At 40.9% G+C, this 27,597-nt stretch overlaps 1 protein-coding gene across 4 annotated transcripts in view; it reads right to left on the bottom strand.

Annotated features, from left to right (window-relative positions):
• The window catches only part of il1rapl2 (interleukin 1 receptor accessory protein-like 2), a 583,827-nt gene that overhangs the window by 29,644 nt on the left and 526,586 nt on the right, over positions 1 to 27,597 (bottom strand). For all 4 annotated transcript variants that reach the window (XM_030061479.1, XM_030061478.1, XM_030061480.1 and 1 more), the window contains one exon: positions 10,412 to 10,544. In XM_030061479.1, the coding sequence (XP_029917339.1) occupies positions 10,412 to 10,544 (133 nt within the window). The remainder of the gene's footprint in view (positions 1 to 10,411; positions 10,545 to 27,597) is intronic.

Here is a 27,597-nt window from a genome sequence, read left to right as displayed (position 1 = left end):
TGCTGACACAGCAGTGGTGTCGGCACAGATGGTCTGGTAGCATTAAAAAGGTGGGGAAATTACTCCTAAGACTCTTAATGTACCTACACTAGCAGTAACCAATTATTTTTTTTCAGACATTTTTGTATTCATTCATTCACACATTTCATTTGTTTAATATTATACCTATTATATTACGTCATACTCAGATAATATAAACAGTATTACATCTGTGTCTCATTAGCCAGGTATTAACAAATACCTTGACACTGTTTCCAGCCCAGTGTTTCAGAGATCAGCTCAGTTTGATTCTCTTTCACACCAAAATAAATGCTTACACCAGCAGTAAAAATCAACCTGTATGCCTCACATTTACACTTGGTATAGCTGCCAGTGTTATTGCCTCTTTTCTTTCTGAATGACATATGTCACACACATTGTATGCTGTTTACACATCCAGTTTGCACATACACTTTACCCATCGCTTTATTCTGATCTGTATGACAGCAATCACAAGTAATATCAATGTCTTCAGTAGGGGAAAAAAATCAAAGGGACGGGCAACCCAGTTAAAAACATGATTTTTTGAATTTAATATTATTCTTGAGTACTATCTTTATCATCCATCAAGATTTGAGAGCTCACAAAAGTGAATACCTGTAATAAAATGGAGCAATCAGGGGCTGCATTTTCCATGTAATTCGTTGCAGCAGGGCTAGTTCCTCTTGTAGAGTAACAGTATGATCTGGACTGTGTTAAGACCAACCAGCTGTCCAGCAAAGTGAAAATATCCCGCCTGCTGGAACTGAAAGAGCTCCAGGTCTTATTAGTGCTGCAACAATATGTCAGTGGATGTGTCATAGCTCACATTGCTAGAGAGCTCACTTGCTAAAAACTTACAGTTGTATTAATAGAGTTGGTGTGAGAAAGTCCATGACTAGCTCAGCAGTGCACAGCTGCATCTATCAGGCTGAGGCGCTCTGCTTGCCCAGCCCATCTGAAGCAAGGGCGAGCAACATGAGCAGCTGTTAGTTTGTTAGCACACAGTTAACAGGCTGTGGTAATGAGTGTGAAAGTTGCTTTTAGTGCCTACCAACACTAGTTGAACTGAGGAGAAAGCAACTGCCTTGCTTCCCTCTGCATGGAAAAGACCTCAGATTACCATATCGCGATGTGTCACAATATTTTTATTAAGCCTTTTCTGAAAGTGTAATTGTTTTATGGTTCCGTTGTTGCTTGGTGCTTATAGTGATCACTGTCTTGAGGTCACCATCCCCTTCATTTACTGCTGCTCCATTGCTCTTCCCACTATCTAGCCACTGTTGCAGAGAAGGAGGTCCTTCTAGCAGCCGTCATGTGAAGTGAGCTCTCTGCCAGATCCTAGCACTTTGGTAGTGACAGCTTGAGACATCAGACCAAAAAGACTTTGTAATAGGACAAGACCAGAGGGAAATGAATATGATCTAAGATTTTTCCAAACTTGTACAAATCTGGACAAGCTCCTTCACATGTGATACACCGTCTGTTTTCAAAGCGCTCATGTCTACACCCAACAGTTGGGTGACATGCTCAGTTTAGACTAGGTTTAGATTTTTAGTTGAAAATTTAATGATGGCTGTACAGATTTTTTTTTTCCAAGCAGCAGCAAAGAACAGAACACAGCAGTGTGTCTGGGATATAAATAACAACAGAAGAATGGGACGATGTAAAACTCAATTCGCCCGATAACTAAAACTGACAGAAGGCATGCCAAGTATGGAAATTTTATGAATCTACAGCGTATGAAAGCAACAGGTGATGATGATGTTGCATAAGGTAAACACTTGGAGCGAGGAATGACTTTAAACTGAGTCTCTTCTTCAAACATTTAAAGACTGAGCGAGGTTCAAATGAAAAGCCTACTTTATCCATCTAATTAAAACAAAAGTACCTTGGCAAATGGATTACAGTTTCAATTTGCGCAGTGTACTGACTTCAAGCTTGGTATGGAAACCTTACACAGTTTGAATTGCTGGTATAAATCCTTTTCAAGTGGTGCTTCAGATAAGACAGCATGTCTGGCAAGGTCAAATATTATAGTCACATGGCACAGTGGCGGCATAGAGAATGCTAATACAACAAATATGCATGGTGAAGACAAGAGCAGCAGCGAGGAAGACAGGAGGAACATGATACCTGAGGAAAAGCGAATCATGATGGATTTTGAATCTGTATGCTGCAGAGAGGTCTGTGCAATGTGGGGAATGTTTTAGGGTCCAGTGACTCTAAAGAAGGAGCTGCACCCCTCTGAGACTGTTTGCAAAGTCCTAGGTGCTCACTTGCTTCCCAATAGCTGCAAGGGATCTGTGCATGAATGCAAACATGCAAGATATTGTACATCTATATGTTTCCCGGTGTGAAAAAAGAGCTTGTCAGCGGATGATTGATTCACGGTGGCTATAGCAAACTCAAAGTGTGTGTGCAAAATACACTGGGAGGGAAGGCGGTGCAGGTGCTGAAGTAACATCGATGACACCACTCGAGCTGATGGAGAGTGAGCGTGAAGAAAAGGGAGAGAAAGAAAGAAAGAGAGGGGGGCAGAAACAGAAGGGAGAGAAATGCTCCTGTTGTGCATTAGTCACGTGCAGCCTGGCTGAGGTGAGCCGCATTACGCTCTGGTTTTGGTTCGGCTCTCCATTGATTAGCCAAAGAACAGCAGGATTTGAAAATAATGAGCACATCTTGTGCAGGTTCAGCACCAGAGTCAGACAACAGACACACCATTGACAGTTCCATTGTTATTATTCTCCCAATTTTAGTATTAATTACCTTTAATACTTTAATCCCAGGGATTTACGGTGTGCAGGCTTGGCCAGCACAGACGAGGCAACAGCTGACGAGGAAGGAGCACTATTGACATTTCTTGTATTTGGGTTGATAATTCGCCGGTAGAGGCTTTTATCCAAAGTGTCTGAGCAGAACACGCAGGCTTTTTGCATGGGAGGTCCCAGTGGAAATTGAACCCCTGACAGTGTTAATTCCTTGCTCTACCCACTGCACTGCACAGAGCACAGAAAGGAGGTGAAATTCAAAGACACCCCCTCATTGTTACACTGATTTCCATCTTTACAGAAACATGGGATTAAAGCTGACAAAGATTCATGTTAAGAAGCTGGAACTATTGAATTACTCTGTGTGTGTGTGTGTGTGTGTGTGTGTGTGTGTGTGTGTGTGTGCGCGCGCGTGCGTGTGTTTGTACATGCGTGTGTCCTCACCAATCCCCTGTGATATCCATTGGGGGTACAGCAGTAAAAGGTCATAGTTTTTTGATGTGTATGTTTTTGTGTATTTGTGTGTGTGTGTGTGTGTGTGTGTGTGTGTGTGCGCGCGCGTGTGAGTGTGTGTGTCGCTGTGATGACTACCAGGAGCATTAGAGGTCACTGTCAATAGAAGCAACTTGCTAAAATCCTCAATTAAAAACACATTACTACCCCACTCTCTTTTTCTCACTCCTCCTCTGATATCCCTCTATACTGATCTCTCTCTCTCTGTCTCTCTCTCTGTCTCTCTCTCTCTCTCTCTGTCTCTCTCTCTCTCTCACTGACACATAAACACACACACGCACCTTTTTCAACTCTCCTCTCTATGCTTACCTCCCTCAGTCCCCACCGCCACCTTCAATTCAATTCAATTTAATAAAGCTTTATTGGCATGACATTTGGATGAAAGCAAATATTCTCAAGAAATGAGTGAAAGGAAGGTAAAGTAAGGTAAAGACAGTGGTCTCTCTCTCTCAGTATCAAATTCTATAACTCTAAGTAGGTCATGTTGTGCTGTATTGACCTGCCCCCTGCCATCGCACACACTCCTTCCATCACTCTATATCACGCCCAAGTGGTGAATAATAATTTCCTCTGCTCTCAAGTTTTTTTTTCTTCATTGTTTTTCTCTCATCTTGTTGCAGCATGCACACACTAGGAGAAGACCTGGAGTGAACTCCAGTTTATAACGCATTTCTAAGACCAGATCAGACGTTACTGAGCTGTTTTCATGTAAGAAAATGACATTGGTAACACTTTACAATAAGAGTACAACAATTAACGTTAGTTAACGTTAGTTAAGGCCGTAATGGTTAACTGCCTGTTAGCTAATGATTATTATGGCATTTACTAATGTTAATAATAACTACAATAACCCTTAAATAACATATAAATTAATACCTTAGCATGAACAGCATTAGTACATGATTCTTAGAGACATTAATTAACGGTTAGTTAACTGTTACTTAATGTTTATTACCTGTTACTTAATGTTTACTACGGCATTAACTAACATTAATTGTTGTACTCTTATGGTAAAGTGTTACCATGACATTTCATCTAAGATATTCCCTCTAAGTTCTTTTTCAGTTGCATGTCACAATTGTATTTTTAGATAACAGTTCATTATATAAAACTGCTATAAAAAATATGATACAAACTTGTAATGTAGTGAGGAAAAGTTGTGAGGGAAAGTTTACCTTTGGGAATTACCTGGAATCCTGCAGTAATTCACTAATGTGGTCTTAAGTCTTAACAATTGATAATCACAATCTGAATAAACAAATACCACCGACATAACTATACTTTTTTACGTCTTTACTGAAGTCATTCTTTAAGCATTCACAGTCTTAGGTGAAAAAAGTGAATCTTCAGTAGGATCTCCTTGCCAGCAATAACCTCAAGCAAACGTTTCTTGTGGTCACAGTTATGCACAAAATTACTTAAGAGGAATTCCTCAGCTTCAGTTCATATACGTGTGGGACGTCGTGTATGAACAGCTCACATCAGGTCATACCTGATGTGGTCAAGACTCTGAGTCGGTCATCCCAAAATGTTCATTCTCATCAGTTTCCGTCCTGCTGTAGATTTATGTCTGTTTTTAGGGTCTTTGTTATGTTGCTTGGCCCAGCCTATGTTAATTTCCACACCCTGGTATTCTCCTGTACAGTCTCTCAGTACATTTGGTAATTCATGCATTCCCCAGTGAGTGCAAGCTGCCAATTCCCTGAGGCAGCATAGCAGCCCCAAACTGTGACACTCCTTCCACCATGCTTCCCTGCTGGGATAAGGTTCTGCTGTAGGTATGCACCAATGTTTTTTTTTTTTTTTATTTAAACCTCTGTATTATCTGTCCACAGAGCATTGCTCCTGCAGCTCCAATTTCTCCCATTTAGCTGCCTGCCTGTCGACTGATGGCGGCCTGAGTCTGTGCAGACGCTCCTGCAGCTCGCTCCAGTATTATTATCTTCCTCAATTCTTCCCCTGAGCTCCTCTGAAATCTCTTTGGATTGAGGCATGTTTCACTTCATCTGACCTCTTTTGTGAAGAGTACACTCTGTGGGAAACCAAAGTGAGAGCTAGGGGAACCTCTATCATGTCATCATGCCATCACATTGACTGAAACACCTGACTCAAAAAAAAAAAAAAAAAAAACAACGAACCAAACAAACAAACAGAAAAACACCTTTCATAGAAATCAGCATCCAAGAGGTTCACACACTTTTTCCAGCCTAGACTGTGAGCGTTTCAACACTGTCCTCAATAAAGATATGAAATAGTTTGATGTGAAATTGTTTGTGTGCTATTTAAGGTTAAGGTCAGACTGTAAGTCCATGTATTAGGATCATGTAATGCAGAGATCCTCACAACTGTATGTGGATATGGTTAGGAGGGAACCGGCAACATTGGCTGATAGCCTGTATTCAATAAAAGGTTAATATGGTTCAGATGTGACATCATGAAGATGTGTGTTGCTTTGTATCTTGATGCAAAAAATCTTGATCTCTTAAACCTGCATAGTACCTGTATAGTTCATGAAAAATGAACAGGCAGGAATAACGGAATATTTCCCTTTGTAAGATGTGACAAGATTTGACATCTAGGCCGCTTGCTCTCTTTGTGGCACCAAACAGACTACCACATTCAGGGTGTTGGCAAGTTGGCTTACACTAAAAAGTAACATCAGCTATTTGCATTATACCGCACTGTTTTAAGGCAGAGTTACAGCATCATTCTCCTGCTGGAGTATCAATAAATCCTGCAGTTTGAGGACTCAAAGTGTGAGATGATTGGACTAGAGCAGCAAGTGACATAAGCAACTATTAATCTTCTCTGACAGTGTTATGAGTTCTGTTGCATTAAAACAGTCAGGCTTTGAATGCAGCTGGATTAGGCACTGATGTGAATTTTAAGCAGGTAAAGAGAAGTTTGTAAAGGGGTATATTCTCACAGTTACCTCCGCAATCCTGACAATCATGTTCAGCAAAAAAAAAAAAAAAAAAAAAAAAAAAGTAGATCCAGAGAGTATGAGAGTAAATCTGGAGGATTTGACAAAGGTGCCATGCTGCTTCATGTCACAAGACATGTGGGCTAGAGCTGCCTTCAAGTGCTGTTTGAAAAAATGTAATTTTGACTTGAAATATGAGTTGTTTTATTAAGTGGATGGAAGCTGTCTCAGCAGCCAATGGTAAAAAGGTTTATATTTTATTAAATACGCTATTATTAATTATACAGCAAGTCTTGGATAATATATTACTGAACATCATTGCATCAATTACATGCCGTATTTGCATTTTCTCCAGTCACTCTGCTGATGTAACACAAAGTAGCTTTGTGCCACTTAATTTCTAATACAAAACAAGGGTCAAAATGTTTTTTTTACAACCAGAACTTACATGGAGTATAACAGTCATTGCACTGTCTGCCGTGGTCCTTTGGCTATTATGGAATAAAATCGTTAGTTGCTATGGCAACCCAAGTCAGCGGGGCCATTAAGTGCCTCACACTTGCTTGTTAACTGTGGAACAGAAATTAATAAAAGTGAAAGTGAATATTTGCATCTGAGTGTTCCACCAGCAACGGTCAGAAAATCAACAAATCTGAAATTAGCAACAAGATGAATATAACATCATCAAAGTTTATTCTTCTCCTCCTCCAGTCAACATCTGCAAGCTATCAGACCAAAGTGGCAAACATCACGAAGCATAACTTTAACTTTAGAGAATCGCTTCAAACTGTTGTAGTTTAACCGATCTTTAATGGAGAAAAAGGTGTCTGTTAACTTTAAACAGCTAAAGGACAACTGCTGAAAAAAAGGATTAAACCTTAAATTATATAATAACCAACTATAATCACTTACTACTAACCTGTGCAAAGATGTCAAATCCACTGTTCTAACCGAGTTAAAAAAGACAGCAGCAGCTTGTAAAAGACAACCACCTAGTGTCAGCACAAGCAACATCTTAATTGTAGGTACCTTTCCACTGCTTTGGTTTTCGCTGACTTGCTGCATGTTGTTTCATGGAAGGGTAAAATGGCAAAGAAACATGTAAAAATGGCTGCCACTTAAGAAATTCTGGGTTGTTGATTTGAATGAGAATGACCATTCTACTCCAATCAAGTTCCATAGTTAACATTTATATGTTGCATTTTCTTAACCAAAAGCATATAGGCATGTACAGCTCACAAAGAGCTTTTGAAGGCAGTGCAGGCTCAGCAGCCTGGAGGTGTATGAATTCTTCTGTCAGTCACACTGTGTATCCCTCGCTCCATCTATTTCTCTTTCACTTTTCTACTTCAGGTGTTGCCCTGATAATGAGTTGAGAGCAGCAACAGCTCTGCTGCATAGTGACACATCTGCAGGGGAACAAACATCAGTAATTACAGGCATTTGCATTATCATGGAGACCCTGAGATTGCCATGGACACTGTGAAAATACACAGACAGGCAGCCCTTGCCTTCCTGGTCATGTCCAGTGCGGGGTGCTGGGGTCGGGCGGCTGTTAAGCTTTGACAGATTAATGAACATCTCAGCGGGAGTTTGTGTGCTGTGATGGAATTGTTCGAAGTTGGGATTGCTATATGATTGGATTAAAGGCAGCAAGAGGGGAGACAAGACAGAAAGACAGACGACTCTTACAATAAAGGTTAATTTAACAGCAGGGGGTATGATTAGTTTAAAGTTTAAAGACATATGCTCATGCACACTCATGCTCTCTTTGTCTAAAACACCCTTTTCTCCCTGTCTCTCTATGCTCTGCTCGGGTAATGAGCAGTTTCAGAGCCCTGCGAGTGACTGGTGACCTGTCCAGGGTGTTTCCCTGCCTTCCACCCATGAGTACTGGGCCAAACTCCAGCAACATGCAGCCCTAATTAGGATAAGTGGCTTGGAAAATTAACGAATAAATGAATGAAATCTGTGAGGCCTTTAATGCTGAGGTTAAAGTCACAACGAGGGAGCATTTTAATGGAATCTTTTGTAATTCTGTGTACTTGTTGTTGGGTTAGCACATAACAGATGGTGGCACCCAAAATGGCCAGGTTGGGCCATAACAGCATGAGCTGAAGAAACAGCGAATCCCACTGCATAGTGCATGTGGCTGGTGAAGCAGCCACTGTGAAATGCTTTGTGCATAACTTTGAGCGTAAATGTTTTCAAAATGAATAAATTCAACCACTCAGAAAGAGTCACAGTGTTTCAGAAAAAGGAAAGATGGAGTTGTAATTGCTATGCCAAGTTGCCATTTTGTCACTCTGAACTTTGTGAAACTGCAGGTTTTATCAATCTCTACGTTGCGTGACATAAACACGGTATTAGAAATCATCTAGAATACAGCATAAAAACTCACCTTTACATGGTTTGTGGAGCTCTGTTTACAAGGGTAGCATCAATGCGATCGACACTGAGATATCAACGCCTCCTTGAGGTGATTGAGTGTGTGATTTGCACCCAGTGGATTTTAACAAATGAGATTACAGCCCCAGGAGCAGCCTGGAAGACCATATTTTTCTCAGTGCATTTAGTTTGGCTCATACCCTCTGTGTATGATTTGTTTAGAAGAAAAAAGTTACCTACAGAAGCTGTAACGTAGCATTAGCATTCAGCCAGGACAGGCGCTGTTTATTATCCTTCATAAGAAAATCACAATATGTCAACCAATCTGTCCTGTGAAAATATCTAGAATGCCACTAACTGCATTTTGACAAAACCCCAGGGAATGCTGCATGTCATTGCTGCATTTGTTGGGCACTGCAAAGTTCGCTTACTTGTTTTTTTTTTTTTTTTGCTGAGACCTGGGGGAATGATGCATCTTACCACTGAGCTCTCATGCAGATTTCATGATAATATCGATCAGAACATGGGGGACACATCCTTTGTTCACTCACCCATGTGCACATGTAATATTTCAGACACCACTGATGTGATTTTGACAAAACTTGGGGAAATGGTGCATGTCACTGCTGCATTCCAGTATTCAACATCATATCGACTGGCCCAAGGGGAACTGCAATGTCAGCTCAAACAAAGTGACTAATTTGTTAGTGATTGAGCCAGACATGGACTTCATCCTTTGTGGGGAATGACATGTTTACTGTTGCATTGTAGAGCTAAATGGCTCTGATAGTTTCCATGATGATAAGACAGGTTAATGACTCCCTAAAGACAAACAGGCCATTGAAACTAAATGACAACTTGAAATAATTCATCATGGTCATAGACGGTGATGACAAGTTATTGAAACTGCAGATGAATTGTTCCTTTAGCCAAACCAGATGTATATTGAAGGTGAAGTAATCTAAAAGAATAGTATTCAGATTACATTAGTGCTATTGTAATGTACTATGAATCTATTAATGCTTCTATGCAAGATATGCAATCTGACTGATTCTAATTGATTACATTTCAACAGTAATCTCCCAAACTCTCTCTCACTCTCTCTCTCTCCCTGTGTGTGTGTGTGTGTGTGTGTTTGTGTGTGCGTGTACATGCACATATGTGTTCTGGTGGTTTCCATGGAGATGTGGCAGGTTTTTCTTAATGATATTTGACGCCCTGCAGACAAGCAGGCTTTTCCCAATAGAACCCACTGTAATTGGTCCCGATAGGGAAGAAAATGAATTCAATTTCACTTTATTATCAGCATTAATCATTTTCAGAAAGGTTAAGAAAAAAGCTGTCATACAACCCTCAATAAGTAATAAGTCATTGGAGAGCAAATTAGATACTGTCAGTGTGAAGTGTACAACTAAACTTCATAGAGGCATTTCATAAATGAGCAGCAGAAATTTATACTTACAAAGGGTTTAATTGATATAGTCAGTGTCTTGCTGAAATGTATTTTGTCAATAAATGACATATGAAACATCCTCTATGTGTGGGAGACAGTTACAGCTGTAAACTGAAAAAGTTTCTGTAGGGCACCTGCAGCCTAATCAATGTACTGTATCTATTCTACAATTTAAAGAAAAAAAAAATATATGTGTTATTTTCATTTAAATGGCCAACCTGTCCGACTTTAAATATTTCTTCTGTCCTGGTGAGATACAGCATTTACATGAAGAAATCTACAGATATTGCAAATTGTCATATATTGTAGATGTATGTGAAATGTAGTTGTGCTGAATTTTGTTACCTGACTTCACTTTCTTTGATGTGCCGGGCCAGTTCTTCTATGAACTTCTCTCCTCTCATCCAGTAGATGATGGGTCCCCTGTTTTCTCCACTGTAGCCAAAAAATGCTCGGCAGTCGAGGCTAAGAGGCATACCTGCAACATACAACATAATACAGTAACTACACAAGTAACTAGCATAGCTGCAGCAGGAACATGTGCTGCACTCCAGCTCGAGCAAACCTGAAACACGATATACTCAACACTGTGGCTCAATTCAAAGTTGAAGTTAATACGTATAATAAAACAACACAAGAAGGATAAAGTGTAGGGAGTGCTGCTGGGCATCGTCCTGGGGCCCCTTGAATTTAAGCACCGGAATAATTGATGGCTCAAGACAGGCAGTGATAGCAGGAAAACAGAGGGGCTCTTTGTGTTCAAAAATTCAGAAAAAATGTGAGGTTTCCAGTCAAAAAACCTGCTGTTCTTCATTTCAACTGATTCACTAATTTAATTCATGGACTGAAACTGTGACAGAGGACCTCAAGGAAAAGGCTGTTTAATAGATTATAGATGCAATGGAGAAAATAGGTTATTTATTGGCAATTTATGTAGTGTATGTACACAACAGGCTCTATGACCCATCAGTTGTTGTGCATATAGTACTAGTGGTACAGAAAATAATACATTTTTAATTACAATTTTTTCCCAAACATGCACATAAAAACACACATTTGATTGCACAGATTCAGACACCCTCCTGCAAGACCTTGAAGCCACCATTCTGTGTGATTACAGCTATCAATGATGATGATGGTATATTAATGAGCATTCTAACGAGCACTACCTCGTTAGGCAGTCAATTAGCAGATAATTATGATAGACCTCCGTATTATCATAATGATAGCTCTATCAGCACAGTCAAGCACCAACACTGAATGCTAACACAGACGGTGTGTGTGCGAGTGTGTGAGTGTGTGCATGTGTGTGTCCACTGTCAGACAAATACTTGAACTGAATTTTAATACAAAATATATCATCATTTATCATTTACAGTTGTGGGATTCAGCTGCCACTCTTAAGCAGAATGAAATGCAAGTGGATGGTTGTCGTGTGTTCAGGGCATGCATGATCACTTGGATGCCAGATTTTGTGTGTGTGTGTGTGTGTGTGTGTGTGTGTGTGTGTGTGTGTGTGTGTGTGTGCATGTGTGTGTAATTGAGCTTTAGTCTTTAGTGGTAATCAGGGGTGGGTCTTAAAGATTTAGGGAACTTACCCAAGAGGCTGGTATGGTGGGACAAATTATCACTTGTCAAGTTAAGAAAATGTAATATTAAAGTCTGTGTTCTTCTGTATATTTAATATTTTATTATTACTAGATAGATCAGTGATGCAATGTTAAAGTTTAACAGGGCAAACTACAGTGCACTCTGTAGAATGCAAACATCTGCCAGTACCAAAAAAATGTTCTAACTTGCAAATCTGCAGCCATAACAGTTTATGTTTATCATCTCTCCTCTGGGTTTAATTTACCCACAACACTTGAAAATGGCGTGTGATTGCAATGCTTTTTAGCAGCCAACTTGGAGTTCCGGATGGCTGACCTTCCCACCAGCACTTGAACACAGCATAATTTTGTGACCTGATCAACAAAATAAAAATGGTACTACGGACTGAAAACCCATATTCACATCACGACCAAAAATGTATCCAATGATCTGTGGGCTAAAAATCTGTTCACCAGACTGCAGCCAAGTCCACTGGAAAATTTCAGGCAAAGATTAAAAACAAAACCTCCAACTTCGAACTTCTGTGGCGAAGGTAACCATGCTGTCACTGTGGCTTGAATTTTATCACAAATGTGGAAGAGACACATAACCAGAGATGAAAGACAATCACTACGCTAACACACAGTTATGTTAGAGTCACCTTAAGAGTTAAAATAGCAAATACAGAAGCCTGTCCTGTGTTACTGTGTGGTGTGATGTGCTGTGGTGATGGGATGCTGTTGCCTAAGTGTGTTGCACTGCTGTTGTGTATATATGTACAGTGTTGTGAAAAGGAATTTCCCCTAGAGGACAATAAATCTAAATCTATATCTAAATCTAAATCTAAATTCATACTCTACCCTCACTGTAGGTTGAATCACTGCTGTAATGTATCAGATAGCATTATTAATATGAAAACTTTGTGGGCTATTATTTTAAGTTTCGTCCCCAGTATTCACCACGGGAAGGAGAGCAGAGAGAAGGGACTGAGATTATTATAATTTCAAAAAAGCTGAGAGCGGTAATAGTCTGCAAAACCTCACAGGTCGCTTGCTGCTTGCTGGTGCTTTGCAGAAAGGAACGCAGCACCCTGCAGTATGGACACACACACACACACACACACACACACACACACACAAACAAAATACATGTGTGTACAAGAACACACACACTGCAGAAAGTAGGAAAAAAATGTGGATTGGAATGTAATTAGTTTAGCTTGATTGTGTGTGTACGTGTGTGTGTGTGTGTGTGTGTGTTCTGCAGTAATTGATTAGAGCCCTGGGGGTGTGTTTGTGTTCTCAGCATGTTATGGTGATTAAAATCATCAACTGTTTGCGCTTGTGTGGCATGCGCAGGGTGTGTTGTACTTTGCATGGTGTGAGCAATTGTTTTTTTTTTTTTTTTTTAATACATACAGTATCTGTGTGTGTGCGTGCGTGAGTGTGTGAATTAGCCGCGATAGCCTCCTATAGCAATACTGTAGGTGCTATCGGCCCATCATACAAATGCAGCTAAGAGAAATCGACTTCTATGACAACTGTGAAAAGAGTCAGTTTCTGCTGGTGTGTGATTATGGCAAAACAAAAAGGTGCTGCAGTAAAATCAATGATTGTCCTTGTCTAAATGAGTGATCAGTTTTAATATCTAGTGATAGGAAAAATCTGTAAAAAAAAACTTCTCAAGTTCAGGAAGTCTGATGAAAACCCAGTTATTTGAACAACAGCACTCTCAAGTTGGTGCTGTTAGACTGATGACGACAGTGAGGATTTTCAGCGTTTGTGAGTAAGCGTTTTCAGTTTGTGGCTTCATGGTTCGTGCCTACGACCGAATCGCTGCCATGCTGATATTCAGACCAGCAGCACCACCTCGAGTGTTACATTGCTTTCATGAAACAGTTTTACAAATGACGTCATTCATCAGTTAACAGTAATAAGCGACAATAGATTAGGATTTATTTATTTAACCACAACTAGTTCACAAATAAGAATTCAAGCCTCTGCCGAACTGAACGAAAACAGTTTCCCTAGTGCAAGCTAGCTGGCCTGGAGGTTTCCCCAGTGGTATCTGAACATGGTCCTTTTTCACCCAGAAAGTTGCTGTTGAGGCAGCGCGTCCTAACCCTCGTCGTAAGCACGAGCCTAACCACTACCACAGCCTGGGAGGCAGCGCTGCCACAGTGGGAGGCGACTGTATGCAGGTTTTTTTTCACCTCCCATCTTATTCTGACCACTAATAATTTAATCCAATGTGTGCAGTGTGTTGGGAAACTTTGTGCCATTGCAGTGTGACTTTAGTTAAGTTAATAATAATGGTTCTTACAGAACACCTGCAAAGCGGAGTGATACATATTAGTAAAGCGTCAGGGTGCTCTTGTACTGAATATCAGCAGTCAGGGACCGCCTGTCGTCCAGTCAAATCACTCAGTCAGATCTGACAGTTGTATATTGCATTTTATAATTCATGACGTTTCCTATTGGAAACATCTCTGTCGCTGTGTTTACCCTCACACACAGACACAGTGAGAGGAAAACAAAGGGACAGAGAAAGATGTGGGATTCCCTGAGGAGAAGCGAGTCTGTTTTCAATGTTTTCTCCCTCAGCTACAAAAACTACCAGCTTCTCTCAAATCTCTCTCCCTGGGTTTTTTCCTCTTTCTTCCCATCCTTTCCTCTTTCTTTTCATCACTAAAACAAGTTCTGTCTCCCATCTTTGCCTCCCTCTCCTTCTCTCTACCCCCTCTCCTTTTCACTTCTCTATCTCTCTCTCTCTGTCTCTCAGCATTTCTTCTCTTTACTGTTACTCCCCATCTATGCCTCCTCAGCCCATCACCCTCTTGCTGACCTTATTCATCTTTTGGGCTCTTATTCACTCTACCTCTTTATCTCTCCCTCTCCATCCCACTCTCCCTGTCTCTACAGAAAGCTTTTACCTGAGGTTTTACAATAAAAGGAAAGGCTTGTCTGTCTCTGTGTGAAGGTCTGTGTGTTTGTCTGTGTGCACATGTGTGTGTTTTAGTTGGGACACAAACCCTAAAACAGCTCTCTCACACTCTCTCTCTCTCACACGCACACACACACAAACAAACATGCACACGCAGACGTGTGTGAGAGTGAGAGTCAAATAAATGCTGCTGAAACGCTGCGAGTCCATCTTGAATGAAACATTTGACTTAAACCCAACAGAAACTAGTGTCTCATCTTGTGTGTGTGTGTGTGTGTGTGTGTGTGTGTGTGTGTGCATGTGTGTGTTATTATTATTATTATTATTATCAGCCCAAACCCAGAACTCAAGGATAACAATTTATATGTCAAATTGGAAGTTGCCATTTAATAAAAAACGTCCCTCAAAATGCCAATATCACAGTTTTTTTTTGGAGCTGTAGGGAAACTGATAACAACTAGAAAACACTCAGAGCTCAAACCTCCTCCAACACCATGCAGTTGTCAAGACCTGCCAGTTCCACATGTTGGATATTCACCAAGGTAGTCACATCCACTGCATCCACTTTGGCCAATCAGTGTGAAAAATGAATCGGTGCTTTCTTGCTCCATCACCAAACTTTCCCCTCAGATGAATCCATCTGAAAGTTACATGTGTTTTCCACGCCCCCTGCCACGCCCCACTTTGGTGAGAGAACTTAATCAGCACAATCAGAAAACACAATCTAGGAATTTGCTTATAATAAAATAATAGCACATATATGTAATTTTGGCAATACACAACAAAAATCAACAGGCTACTTAACCATAATGTGGCTGAATGTGGACTAAAAAAATATACAGTTAGTTTATCAGGGGTTGCTATATCTGTTATGTCTGGCCACTGTAAATAGGCTACAACTATAATCAGTGAAAAGCAGAATCACATACAATTTTGGAAAAATGGGAAAACCTTATCTGGGGAGACTTTTATTATCAAAATCATACTTCTCTTTTATGTAATTTGATGCATGAATGGCTAAAAAAAAAAAAAAAAGAAAAATGACCCAGGCAATTTTACTGTTATTTGTTTTCATTTTTTTTGGATTGTATGCAATGAAAATATTTCAGTCTTTTATGTTGCAGGTATTCCTAAAAAAAAAAAAAAAATGAACATCCAATTTATATTTTTATTTCCAACTTTTAAGAAAATAAGAGTTTTGTATTACAATCCAGTTTTTACACAGTAAAGTCAATGATGTGTCAGTATCTTTTTGTTGCTGGAATCATTTCATGACACTAAACTGATAACGACTGCATATTACCCTTGGCTGAGGGATTATTTTATTGTCATCACATCAGCCTACTTTGTAGCAAGCAAACTAACACCATGTAGCCAGTTTAACTCCGCTGCTTAGTCAAAGTAACACTAACTGTATGGCAGGTTTCAGTTTAACAGCTTAACTATCACTGTTGAAGGTGTTGTGGATGTTTGCCCCAATAACGGAGCAATAAGATCAAGACAGATGATTACTATGACACTGTATTTTATATTTGACTGTTAGACTAAAGCTGAATTACCAAAAGAAGATAATCATTACAATCCAATTCATTTGTTTTAATCAGAATATGTTGTTTTCCTCTCACACCGTTTTCTCACGACTTTAGATGAGAAATGGTAGGAAATTTGAATTTGGGTGGGTCGAAGCATTCACACAACTTTGTTTACTGTTAAAACAATCAAATCCTGTTAAAGAAGGATGAAAAAGGCCAGTGGCCAATGAGGCTGTGTGGTGTGTGAGAGAATTAAATCACTTTTAATGACTTTATTTTATTTATTTATTTTTTTTAATTAAATGACTGGAATTTTGCAAGTTAAAAAAAGTCATAAAAAATGTTAAAAACAATTAGAACAGCTAATTTTAGAGGTGTAACAAAAACAACAACAACAGTGATACAAACTACAGCTCGAGTAACGCATAAATAATGAAATTACTTGACACATAATGAATAATACATTACTGTTTTGAGCAACAGGGCCAATATTGGCTGTTACATATTGTGTCTCCTCTTTTCTTGGAAATAAAGTAGAAGTGAAAAGAAAAAAAAAAAGAAAAGATACAGACTGTGGTGAGGGATTGTAGGAGAGAAGTAGGCCAAGCCTTAATGAGGCGAATGGATCACTGAAAACAGGTTTTACTTACACACACGCACACACACACACACACACACACACACACACACACACACATGCACGCACACACACACTTTAGCGAGAGCATGGATTGCTGTAACAAGCGTTAAAGAAAAACTGGACTTAAGATAATAGCCCGGGAATTATAGACTTTGACTGCGATATATTTTTATATTTCATGTCATCTGTGATTCAGCCCCTTCATTAAACCTCGGCCTACTTATCACCAAGATTCCTGTTAAATAAAGGTTATTGAATTGAATTGTCCTTTTTCCCTGGAAATACAGTGTTGTCAAGGGAGAAGCGGAGCCGGTGCGTTCCAGTAAAGATGGATAAGTTTTAATTAGCTTGCTGGATCAAAGTGGGATGGTTTTTAATCCGTTTCCATTCAGTAGTTAAAACACTGCAGACAGAGGAGAGATATTCATGTACGAGTGGATGTAATAGGAGTTTTCTGCCTGCTTCGAGGAGCGTGATCAGTTTGAGTATTTGGTCAAAGGGCAGAAGACCAGGAGAAAGCAGGAAGGGCACGAAGGTCAGCGGGAGGCACTGGGGCATGAAGGAGACGCCCCGACTGCTGTAGTAAGACAAGGAAGAGCACTTAAGACTGGAGAAACTATGTAGGACATCCATACTGTCCAAAGAACAGGCCAGTGGATCATGAAGGAGCTCAGACTCGTGTGTTTCAGGGCCTGAGAGTGTTGATCCATGGTGGAAGAGTCAGCTTTATTTAAAGTCACACTGTCCACGGTGAAGCAGAACTTACAAGCAAAAGCCTCATGTTTCAGAAGAAGCTTGTTTAAAGGGTTTGGTGCGGTCAAGTCCTGAAAAAAATCATGATTCCAGTCGGTGTAACTTCCCATCAACATGATCGACTGTGCTCTTTCCTGTAATTTGGTGTTCATGTAGAGCTGAAAACATGTTATACACAGCCACCCTGCCACCTGCCCAAATCAACCAAACTAATTCAAATACAGCTGTTGGTCAAAACTTCACTCAAAGTTTGAGATATTTCAACTATTCCAAGCACGTCCAATCAGATTCATGATACAAACGGCCAAAGCTGAATGTCCCGTATTATATGCTGTTCATTTAAAATGTATCGTGTCCGTGTTCGCATCAGTGAACAGGAGCCGACACCTCATATCTTCACCATAGAGGAGGATGTACGGAGATACTCAATCAGTGACACCCACAGAGGGCAGTAAGGAGCAAAGTCTGCCAAACACATCTGCCAATAGAGACTGAGATCATGCTCACATCAAACACACACACACACACACACCCCGAGCCATTCAACCAGAGAGTAAAGTCATCTACACCTCAAATATAGACTGTCCATCTGCCATTTCTCTTTCCCTCACGAACACACACACACACACATACACACACACACACACACACACACACACACACACACAGACACAAACACACACATACACACACACACACACACACACACACACACACACACACACACAGACACAAACACACACATACACACACACACACACACACACACACACACACACAGACACAAACACACACATACACATACACACACACACACACACACACACACACACACACACACACACACACACACACACATACACACTTCATCAAAAATCTCAGCTCTGTCACTGTCCATCTGCTCTTCTAAAAAAGCACAGACAGTGTAGGACCTCTAGGTGGTTTCAAAAACTGTATATGTGTGTGTGTGTGTGTGTGTGTGTGTGTGTGTGTGTGTGTTGGAGCCAGGTATAGGGTGTATGGGGGTTGTCTTGGTAACAGCTGAGTTTTGGGTCTTGGGCTCCAAGGGAGCGCAGCTGCACATGGCAACACAGATGGTGCCTCACACTCTCCCTCTCTCTCTCTCTCTCTCTCTCTCTCACACACACACACACACACACACACACACACACTGAGGCCAAATACTCAAATATAGGCATACGCATTCACACTCTCAGGCCAAACATACACACACACGGTGAGTGGGCAGCTCAGCTGTAACCTGGGAGGCTCTTTACGCTCTCATTTAATTTATTGAGAGGCATTTTGCCTCCGACAAATTACTCCATTTTTATTCTGAATCGAGTCTATTTTTAGAGAAGCTGTTCATGTTCCAGTGAAATTTCTCCAAATTTTCATTCCTTGTGTGTCAGCTAAATTTTTCACTATAAAAGTGGGAAACCCTGAGTTCCCTATTTCATTATTTTGACTCCACCTTTGCTCAGTGCTCCTTCCTGTGCTGTTTCTGCACTGCACTTCCAGGAGATCAGCTGTCAGCCAGACCCTGTGGGCAGGACTGTGGCACCTTTCCCTTTTGGATTTTCTGTTGAGTATCTGTAGGTGGCGCTCTTTTCTTTGCCTGTTCAGACATGTCATTGCTCATGATATCCCATTACTGCCCAGTTTTTCTTGTCTATGCCAAACAAACAGTGACAATAAAACACATCACTTCCTACCAGACAGCGAGTCTTTAGAACAAGAAATATGAGGGCCTTCATGAACTGAATATTTTATTTCATTAGTTATTGTCAAATGCTGAACAATCACATACAAATTAGTGGTAGGCTTCACTGTTACTGTGTGAAGTTTTGGCAGTATTTCAGAGATGCAGCAAGGCTCTGCTCAGCGTCCTTTGCAGATTTTCAATATTATTTAATGTTAGTCTTGCATAGAGAGACACTGAATATGATTTGATAAATATGAGATGGAGCGTCATCTGTGGAAATGCAAAGGCTCAATTTCCTGTCAAACAGGAAATGAAGCTGCCACAAAGTTGGAAAGAGACATCTTTGATTATTCTCAATAAAATAAATATCTCTCGCTGTCTCTCTTGCCGTCTTTTTCTCTGTTTCTGTCTTCTCCCTTTTCTGTCTGCCTCTGATTCTACCCCCCCCCCCCCTTTCTCTCACTGTCTCTCTCTTTCTCTCACACACACACACACACACACACACACACACACACAGACATACACACACACAGCACCTGAGGTGACTCCCATAGAAATAATAACTCTCCCAGGAAAGTAATAAAAGGAAATCCAACCACCCTCTCTGTCCATATTTGGCCATTTCTTGACAGCTCTAATTAACCAAGTCCTTTATGCTTCTAAACCTGACATTTCATTGGCTGGGGGGCTGGCCTCGTTAAGAGCGGTTTTAAATTAACAGATGAAATTTGATTGGAGATGGTTGGAGATATGCTTGACGAGGTTAATTAAGTGACCAGTCATGAGGGGCTTGTTTCAAAACCGGCGTCACCAACCGACAGAATCAGAGCTGATTAAGAAAATGCATTGTTTCTCAACCTGAGGTCTGGGCTTGAAAGCAGGTCCCATCTCAGCTTCTGTTTGGTCCCTGCAGGGCAACAAGATGTTTCTTAAAGGTGCTGCATGGAGAATTTTAACACCAGTAAGTCATTGCTACATTCATTTTGACAACAGCAAATCAAGCGGTTCTCAACTGGTGGGTTACGGTCCAAAAGTGGACCACAGATTGATTCTGACAGGACCGTGGATGTGTGGCTCCACTTACACTTCAATTGCAGCCAACCTCTGTTGCAGATTTATTTTATTAGCTTTCATTTCAAACTACTGTCTCTCACCTCGGTGTGTATGCACGCACTGGCTTCATGGACAGAGGGGAAACCAGCCAAATGACACTGACACTGAAGTATGAAACTGAATATATTACGCTTGGTTTTACTTACTCTGAAGGAACGTAAAATTATAAACCATTCAACATCTCTTCTTTTTATTATTTTCATTAAAGCTACTAAATACTGCATGTTTCCATTGTCTAGGATGTTAATATTCAAGAGTGTAACCATGGTACAGACAGTGGGGGGCTCCACCTGGGGGTATATTGGGGGGAAGATTGGTATTTTCTCAATATTAAGTATGCACTCTATAATATTAGCCTTATTAATTTATTATTGCTGTCATGGGGAAAAAAACGAAAATAGCTTGGGAGACCTCATTATTTGCTGTTACAATGCTTTGTTATCTTATTGGGTTAAAGCCTTGCACTTTGCTGGTTATTTTGTGTTAACATGAAATCAATTAAAATTAAAATGGTTCAGTTCCGTTAGCCGATACAGCATCATACACTTGTCATACACAAAATGACTAAGAGCAACACGCTCTTTGTGACAGGGAGCAACAAGACTTTATGGGAAATGTCAAAGAAAACCAACAGACCAAAAGATCCTGAAAAAAGTGAAAGGAACAACTCTAATGAAAGGGGCAATTATTTTAAATGATGCCGGTGGCACAAAAGTAAAGCCAGAAACAATGAATAGAGAATGAACAATGACAGCAAGTTTCCGACCCGGGGACGTGGAGGAACGGTTCAATCAAGGGACCGAAAGGAAGAAATAAAATAAAAGAGTAAAGAACAAGAGAGCGAGCTAGCCGCAAGAGGTTGGAAGCGCTAATAGCTCTGGCCTCAGCGGTGATGGTGAAGGGAGGGGGCGGTGACAGAACTGGGTGGCGGGTGATGGCTGATTGACAGCAGTTACCCGAGGGCCCCGTAATATTCAACGCTGTTCCACTTCTCGAGCTCCAGGCCAGTGGTTAGCAGAGCTGACTCAAAGGTGGATCGCAGGGAAAATGAAAAAGGGTCCCCAAATTCTGAGTCATCCGCGTTTGCCCAGCTGTAGGGCCTGGAGGTGACTGGCCAGCGTGACGCAGCCGCTCCCAGGTGAACGACAGCAGGGAAACACTGCAGCTTGTTGCTAAGATTCAGCCAGTTCTTTCAGCCTTCGACTGATCGTTCGTTAAAAATCAGACAGAGGCAGATTGGATATTACAGATTACTGATCATCACTGTAGACAAAATTAAAACTATAGTTGCACTTTGTTTATTAATGTATTTGCATGGTCCAGTATTCAACTTAGTATCAGTTTCACAGCTGACTCTGTGGAGGTTTAACTTCATATCAGTCTGTCCAATTTGAATATTCAACTCAGACTATCAGATGACTTTCAGCTGCATATCAGCTGTGTTTGTTAGGGCTTGGGTGAGGAATTTACTGCAACCCATTGTGGTTTCCAAGAATTTGTACATATTTGAAATATTAATGGCAAAATGAAAATTCCTGTTCATCCATTTGAATGCACTTTTTGTATTGCACTGGTCCAAAAAGCCACAGTTCACATACAATGTACTGTGGACAAGGTTCAATGGTATTAAGGTCAGTTTTTGTTTTATACCTTATTGTTGTCTTTCCTTTTTTTTTTTTTATACATAGCCTATGGCTCACAACTGTTTGGATGATCTTTTTGGCCCTTTAAGGTTCCCCACTCCTGGTTAGAGTTAGGATGATACTAAGTTGATGCTGAGTTGAATACTGAATCCTGGACAGTCCATATATTTTAATAGGCTCAATCTTTGTAATGTCCCTGGCTGGCCTCCAGAGGAAAGGAGGACTAACTTTATTTATAAATTTGCTGCAGTTTGGGCTGACTTCTAGTGGTCAGAAAAAAAAAAAAAAAACACTTATTTCTACAATGAAGACAAATAGCAGAACTTGAGAAAAATCTTTGGTGACACTGACATTTTAAGTTACACACAACCACTGCTAGCTCACCATATGCATAAGTGTAGTTATTAATGCAAATTTACACCAGCATTTTCTTGAGCTACATGATGCACAGAAATGTGAAATGCAAACCAAATTACACTGACTGAGCAGGTAGGGGGAGTCAGGGGTCTTGCTGGCTGACTCCTTGGCAGGACATTTGATTTTCTGATTACCAAGCAGGGACTGAACCTGCAGCCTTCTGTTCTACTGCTTTTATTCTGCACACTCTGCATGCTGTTATTCATATGCTTTCACGCTTCTCATATTATTATATTATTACTGGCTGCAATGACATGATTTCCTTCACAACGATTTCTACATGCACACTGTTGTCCTTCAAAGTTATGCAAAAACTATATCACCGCTTCCAGGTCATCAAATACTTTGGAGTCAACTGAGATGAGCACCGTTGCCTCTTTTGCAGCAGAGGAGTGGAGGCGACCTCGTCACCTCCATTACGCATCTTAAAAGTGATAGAAACAAACTCTTCCACTTAAGGTCCTTCCCTCCTCCTCTCATCCCTCTCCTGGTCCCATAGCTGTTAAAGGTGTGAAAATGTTAAGAGGGGCAAAATAAATAAATAAATAAATAAAAAAGTGCAGCCCATAGAGACCACACACACACACACACACACACACACACACATGCCCCCACAAAGTCGTGCACCCATAATGAATGCATGCACACATAAACGCTTGCTGTGTGAGAGAGATGGGGAATAGGTGAGGAGAGAGTGAGAACGAGAGGCAGAGTATAGGATTAGCTAGGTACTGCCGCAAAGGGCACACTACTGCTGTGTGTGTGTGTGTGTGTGTGTGTGTGTGTGCGCACATGCATATGCATTTAAGTGTGTATAGAGGGTGACACTGTGTCAACGACTGCTAAATAAGGTCAAGCCATTTCATCTGCTCATCTTGATTCTCTGTCACACACATGATTAGTTCTCGCTCTCTCTTTCACTCTCTCTCTCACTCTCGCTCCCTCTCTCTCCCTCTCTTTCTACTCTATGCACAACTGAATTTGCTTCTCTTGTTTTGAAGGATCTTTAATTGTTTAATAAAGTTGTTTTTGAAGTCAAAAGCCTCTCTCCCTCTCCCTCTCCCTCTCTCTCGCCCTACATTTTTATGAGTTCTGTCACTTATCCATTTACCTTATAATGATCACTGACTGGAGTTTACCAATAACCAGCAGAGAATCTGATAAATTGTGGAGGCATGAAACAGGCAATATCAGGCAATTTTATAAATTGGTGGTTTTCAGCTGTTTTTCCTCGACAGGAACCCAACAGTGAAAAACCAGACTTGAGACCAATAAGAACTTTTCTTTTCTTTCTTTTCTGTTGTTATTCTGGGTATAGATGAAAAAGCACATTATTAAACCAGAAACAGCTCTTTTTAGGTCTTGGAAGCACTCTGCCTTGAGTCCTGGAAGTCATGGAGAAGTAATGGAAATTTACCTCAGTGGGAACCCTGACTGCATCACAGTGTGTAATGGGCTGCAGTGTAAATGAAGGCTGCACTACACCTACTCCACATGAGATTTAGGGCCAATCCCATTTCTTATTTTCACCCCTACCCCTACCCCTACCCCTCTTTTTCAAGTGCCACTTGCCCCTTGAAACAAAGTTACAAGGGATAGGGGTTGAAATACTCCCCTATGAAATGGGACAACCCTTCATCCCCGGAAACGTCATCATTAGTCATCAGTGACGTTGTAAACAGACGCGACGTTTTTTTTTTTTTTTTTGCCGGTAAATCTCAATATCAAAATGTCGTCTTCAGCTGTGGTAATCTCTCTTGCGTGGGCTATTGGCATCTTTTTGAGGTTGTCAATAGCGAATTGGAAGAATGTAAGGAGATGTCTCCGCTGCGCATCGTGCCACTGATAAGAACGCCCCTCAGCCGTTGTAAAATCACTGTAACCCACGGCTTCTCGGGGCTTATTGTTTAATTCGACGCTTGGAAACACCGGTGAATCAGCTTGAGGTATGAATGATAGACCGGAAACAAGTTTTGTTGTAGTTAGCCCAACGTTAGCCACACAACATGCTAGCCAGCTGGTGTAGCGGTGTAATGTCAAACAAACAATCGCTGACTTTATTGATTTTTGTGTTAATTGTGTGAGAAGTGTGGGAGATTTCTCGTAGCACTCGCTTTGGAGTGTGCCTCCACCCTCCCCTTCCGCCTCAGCAAGAATTGGGACATCCCTACCCCTATGCGTGAACGCGCAAAAAGGAGGGGTAGGGGCAAGTGGTAGGGTTAAGGGGTGAATTGAGATTGGCTCTTATTGTACGTGTTTGTGTGTGAAAGGAAATCTCCACTTGTGTTCCTCGTTGGAAACATCTGCATTGTTTCTGCAAACTCTCTCGGCCAAAGCCTGAATCTTGCTCGATGGTGCTAACATATTCATACGTCTCTTAAGAGAACATGATCAATATGGTGACATTTTATAATGTTGAAAAGAAGGAACAAATTCAAGCTACTATTGGGGACTAATGCATATTCTAAAACATGTTATTCTGGGTAGAGATAAACTAGTGGATTTCAAGAGAGAGCCTGCCTCAGGATTACATGACAGAGACATTAGATTGTTATTATATTTATCAAATGTTCAGTAGGAATCTCCACCTTGGTTGGCTTAAACCAATCAGAAAACAAAGGTCAGTGCCTCAGAGTCAACAATAAAATTTTACACGTGCAACATGCCAGTCACTCTGACAACACAGAGGCACATAAAAAGGAGGCAGCTGAAGGTGTAAAACTGCAAGTTTTTTTTTGGCGACTTATACAAAACTAGAGAAGATGCCAAACAGAGGAGGACGTTGCTCTGCAAAAGCTGAAAGAAAACCGTAGGACGACCCTGTTATCTGCAGGAAACAGCCCTTTGACTTGGTGGAAAGATATTGGATGCGACAGGTAGCCTGATCTCCCCCAGCTCCTCTACAAATACTGCGTGCCTGGAACATCTGTGCAGCCGCTGAGTGTTTTCCTCCACGGGAAATATTGTAAATAAAAAGAGAACTGCACTTGACTTGGATGAAACTGATGGACTTCTATTTTTAGCAAACAACTTGCAGGGAATATATCAGACAGAGCTCTCAGTAAGGCTGTGCTGCCACATCATTTCATGACAGTACCCGATACAGGCGAATCGTGTAGCCTTTGGCCTGTCACTTTTTGTTGTGAGAGGCATGTCATATAAACCTGCCTTATGTTAGAAGCCTAATAAAACTGTTGTTGTTTCTACCTTCATGAGGGATGATGTATTTCCGGCGTACATTACAGGACTGCTGGGTGGCACTGCGCTCTGAGCTGGAGATAACTGAACAAAAATGACTTTCAAATGAACAAGAGTCAGATTCATTGACTGGCCTTTAACAAATACCATTGTAAGCCAATCTGTCAGCCCCAGCGATGTGTCTGAGGTGTGTTAGGTGAGGCGCACCAGGGCAGGGAGGATAGACAGGACACAGGGCTCCAAATGGTGGTCGCAGCAGAGCAAACTTTTCTGGCTCGTGGAACACAGAACAAAGCACAAAAAAATAAAGAACTAGCTTTTACTCTCTTTATTAATGCTTAGTTAAGCTACCTCACCCATGCTATGCAATTCATGATTAGCATAAACAGCTTTTCAACAATAACACCAAGGGTTTCATCCTTCACATAATCACACTTGGAGTAGGTGTGCTGAATACAATTATAACACAGACAGTGACCTGAATAAGTGTTTTCAGTGGGGTGGTGCTTGGGAACCCTCCTTACTTTGTGGAACGCAACACAAAACTAATCTATGGTGGCTGCAGAGGGCCAACAAAGCCCAAAACTTCCGCAGGGCAAAAACAGGAATATGTTAAGAAATCACAACAACGCCATCTGCTGGCAAAGATATAACTCACCCCTTACACTATCATAACAAAATATTATAATTGTCATATTTTTAGTAACCCCCAGGCTTGAAAGACCTTATTAACATTATTTAATAAAAAAAAAAAAAAAAAAAAAACTTTATTGACAACAACAGTGCAGTTTATAGTATTCTGTTGCTGTGATCATCATCATCATGTTTGATGACAACCTGAGGAAATTTCACACAGACGATGCCGAGGTCACGATGACATTAGGTCTTTTTTCGCTGCTGTGGGCGAGCCCTACACATGCGAATGTCCATCGCTGAGTCACTGACTCACTGAGTGATGAAGACACACCATTGGTCGGCCCAGTGTTGGAGTTTCCCCATTGGCCATTGCTCTTATGTCCATACATACACCATTGGTAGAAGCCTCAGCACACACCTCACAGTATTTCCTGGATTTCTCGCCACATGCTTTAAAGCTCCAAAACAGCTGCTTTTTAAATATACTCGCCCTGTTACTGCAGGAATTAACTGTGCTTGGACATGTCAGTGTTAAAGTACCGTAACTTCCAAGCTGTACTGAAGCAGGTTTACGTTCATGGCCTTAGCAAGCTATGAGGACACGAAGGCCCGCCCTTCAGTAATTATTTCTGTAATTACTATTATTGCTGTCCAGTACAGCTGCTGTTTAAGTAACTAAGGTTAAAACAGACACTTTTTAAATGTAGTCACAGCCTGGCCATATATTAGGTTTTGTCCTAGTCTTGTTAAGAATTGTGAATGAATTGGGTCATAGCATGTCACATTGATTCTGGCCTTATAGCAGATGGATTCAGCTGAATTGACGGGCAAAATTCATAATCAATGCATCAGTGTTATTAAAGAATCCTTTGAAGCCTTTTTTCCCCCCCTGATTGACAGGCGTTTCCCTCAGCGACCCAGACATGAATCCTTTAGCCAGCGTCTAATTTACAGCCACAACGGCGAGATGAATCCTACAGGACAGGACAGCTCTGCAGTGTAGTGTGACAGTGGCAGCCACGCTACATAAAGGATCACATCCTGTCAATTAAACAATCTCCTACAGTATGAGCCAGTGAAGCTACAAAAAACACAACTTTCAGATCAAAGACCTGTAATGTCTGTTAACTGGTGTCCTCTGATATTCGCTCACATGTAAACATATGTCACACCCGCACATGCAGACACAGTGGTCTGGGGTAGGGACTCTTTCAAAGGGGATTTCTACTTAATAAAAATCCAATTCTGGCTCCACAGGATCCTTATCCCACAGAGAGAGTGTGAGTTTGAAAACGAGAGGAGGAAAGGGAAAAGACAGCAGGAGAAATAATTGGAGAGCGATGGAGACAGAGAGATCACAG

The sequence above is a fragment of the Myripristis murdjan genome, chromosome 10 (assembly GCF_902150065.1).
Source record: "Myripristis murdjan chromosome 10, fMyrMur1.1, whole genome shotgun sequence".
Classification (NCBI taxonomy): Eukaryota; Metazoa; Chordata; class Actinopteri; order Holocentriformes; family Holocentridae; genus Myripristis; species Myripristis murdjan.
This window is presented reverse-complemented; position numbering and strand designations above follow the sequence as displayed.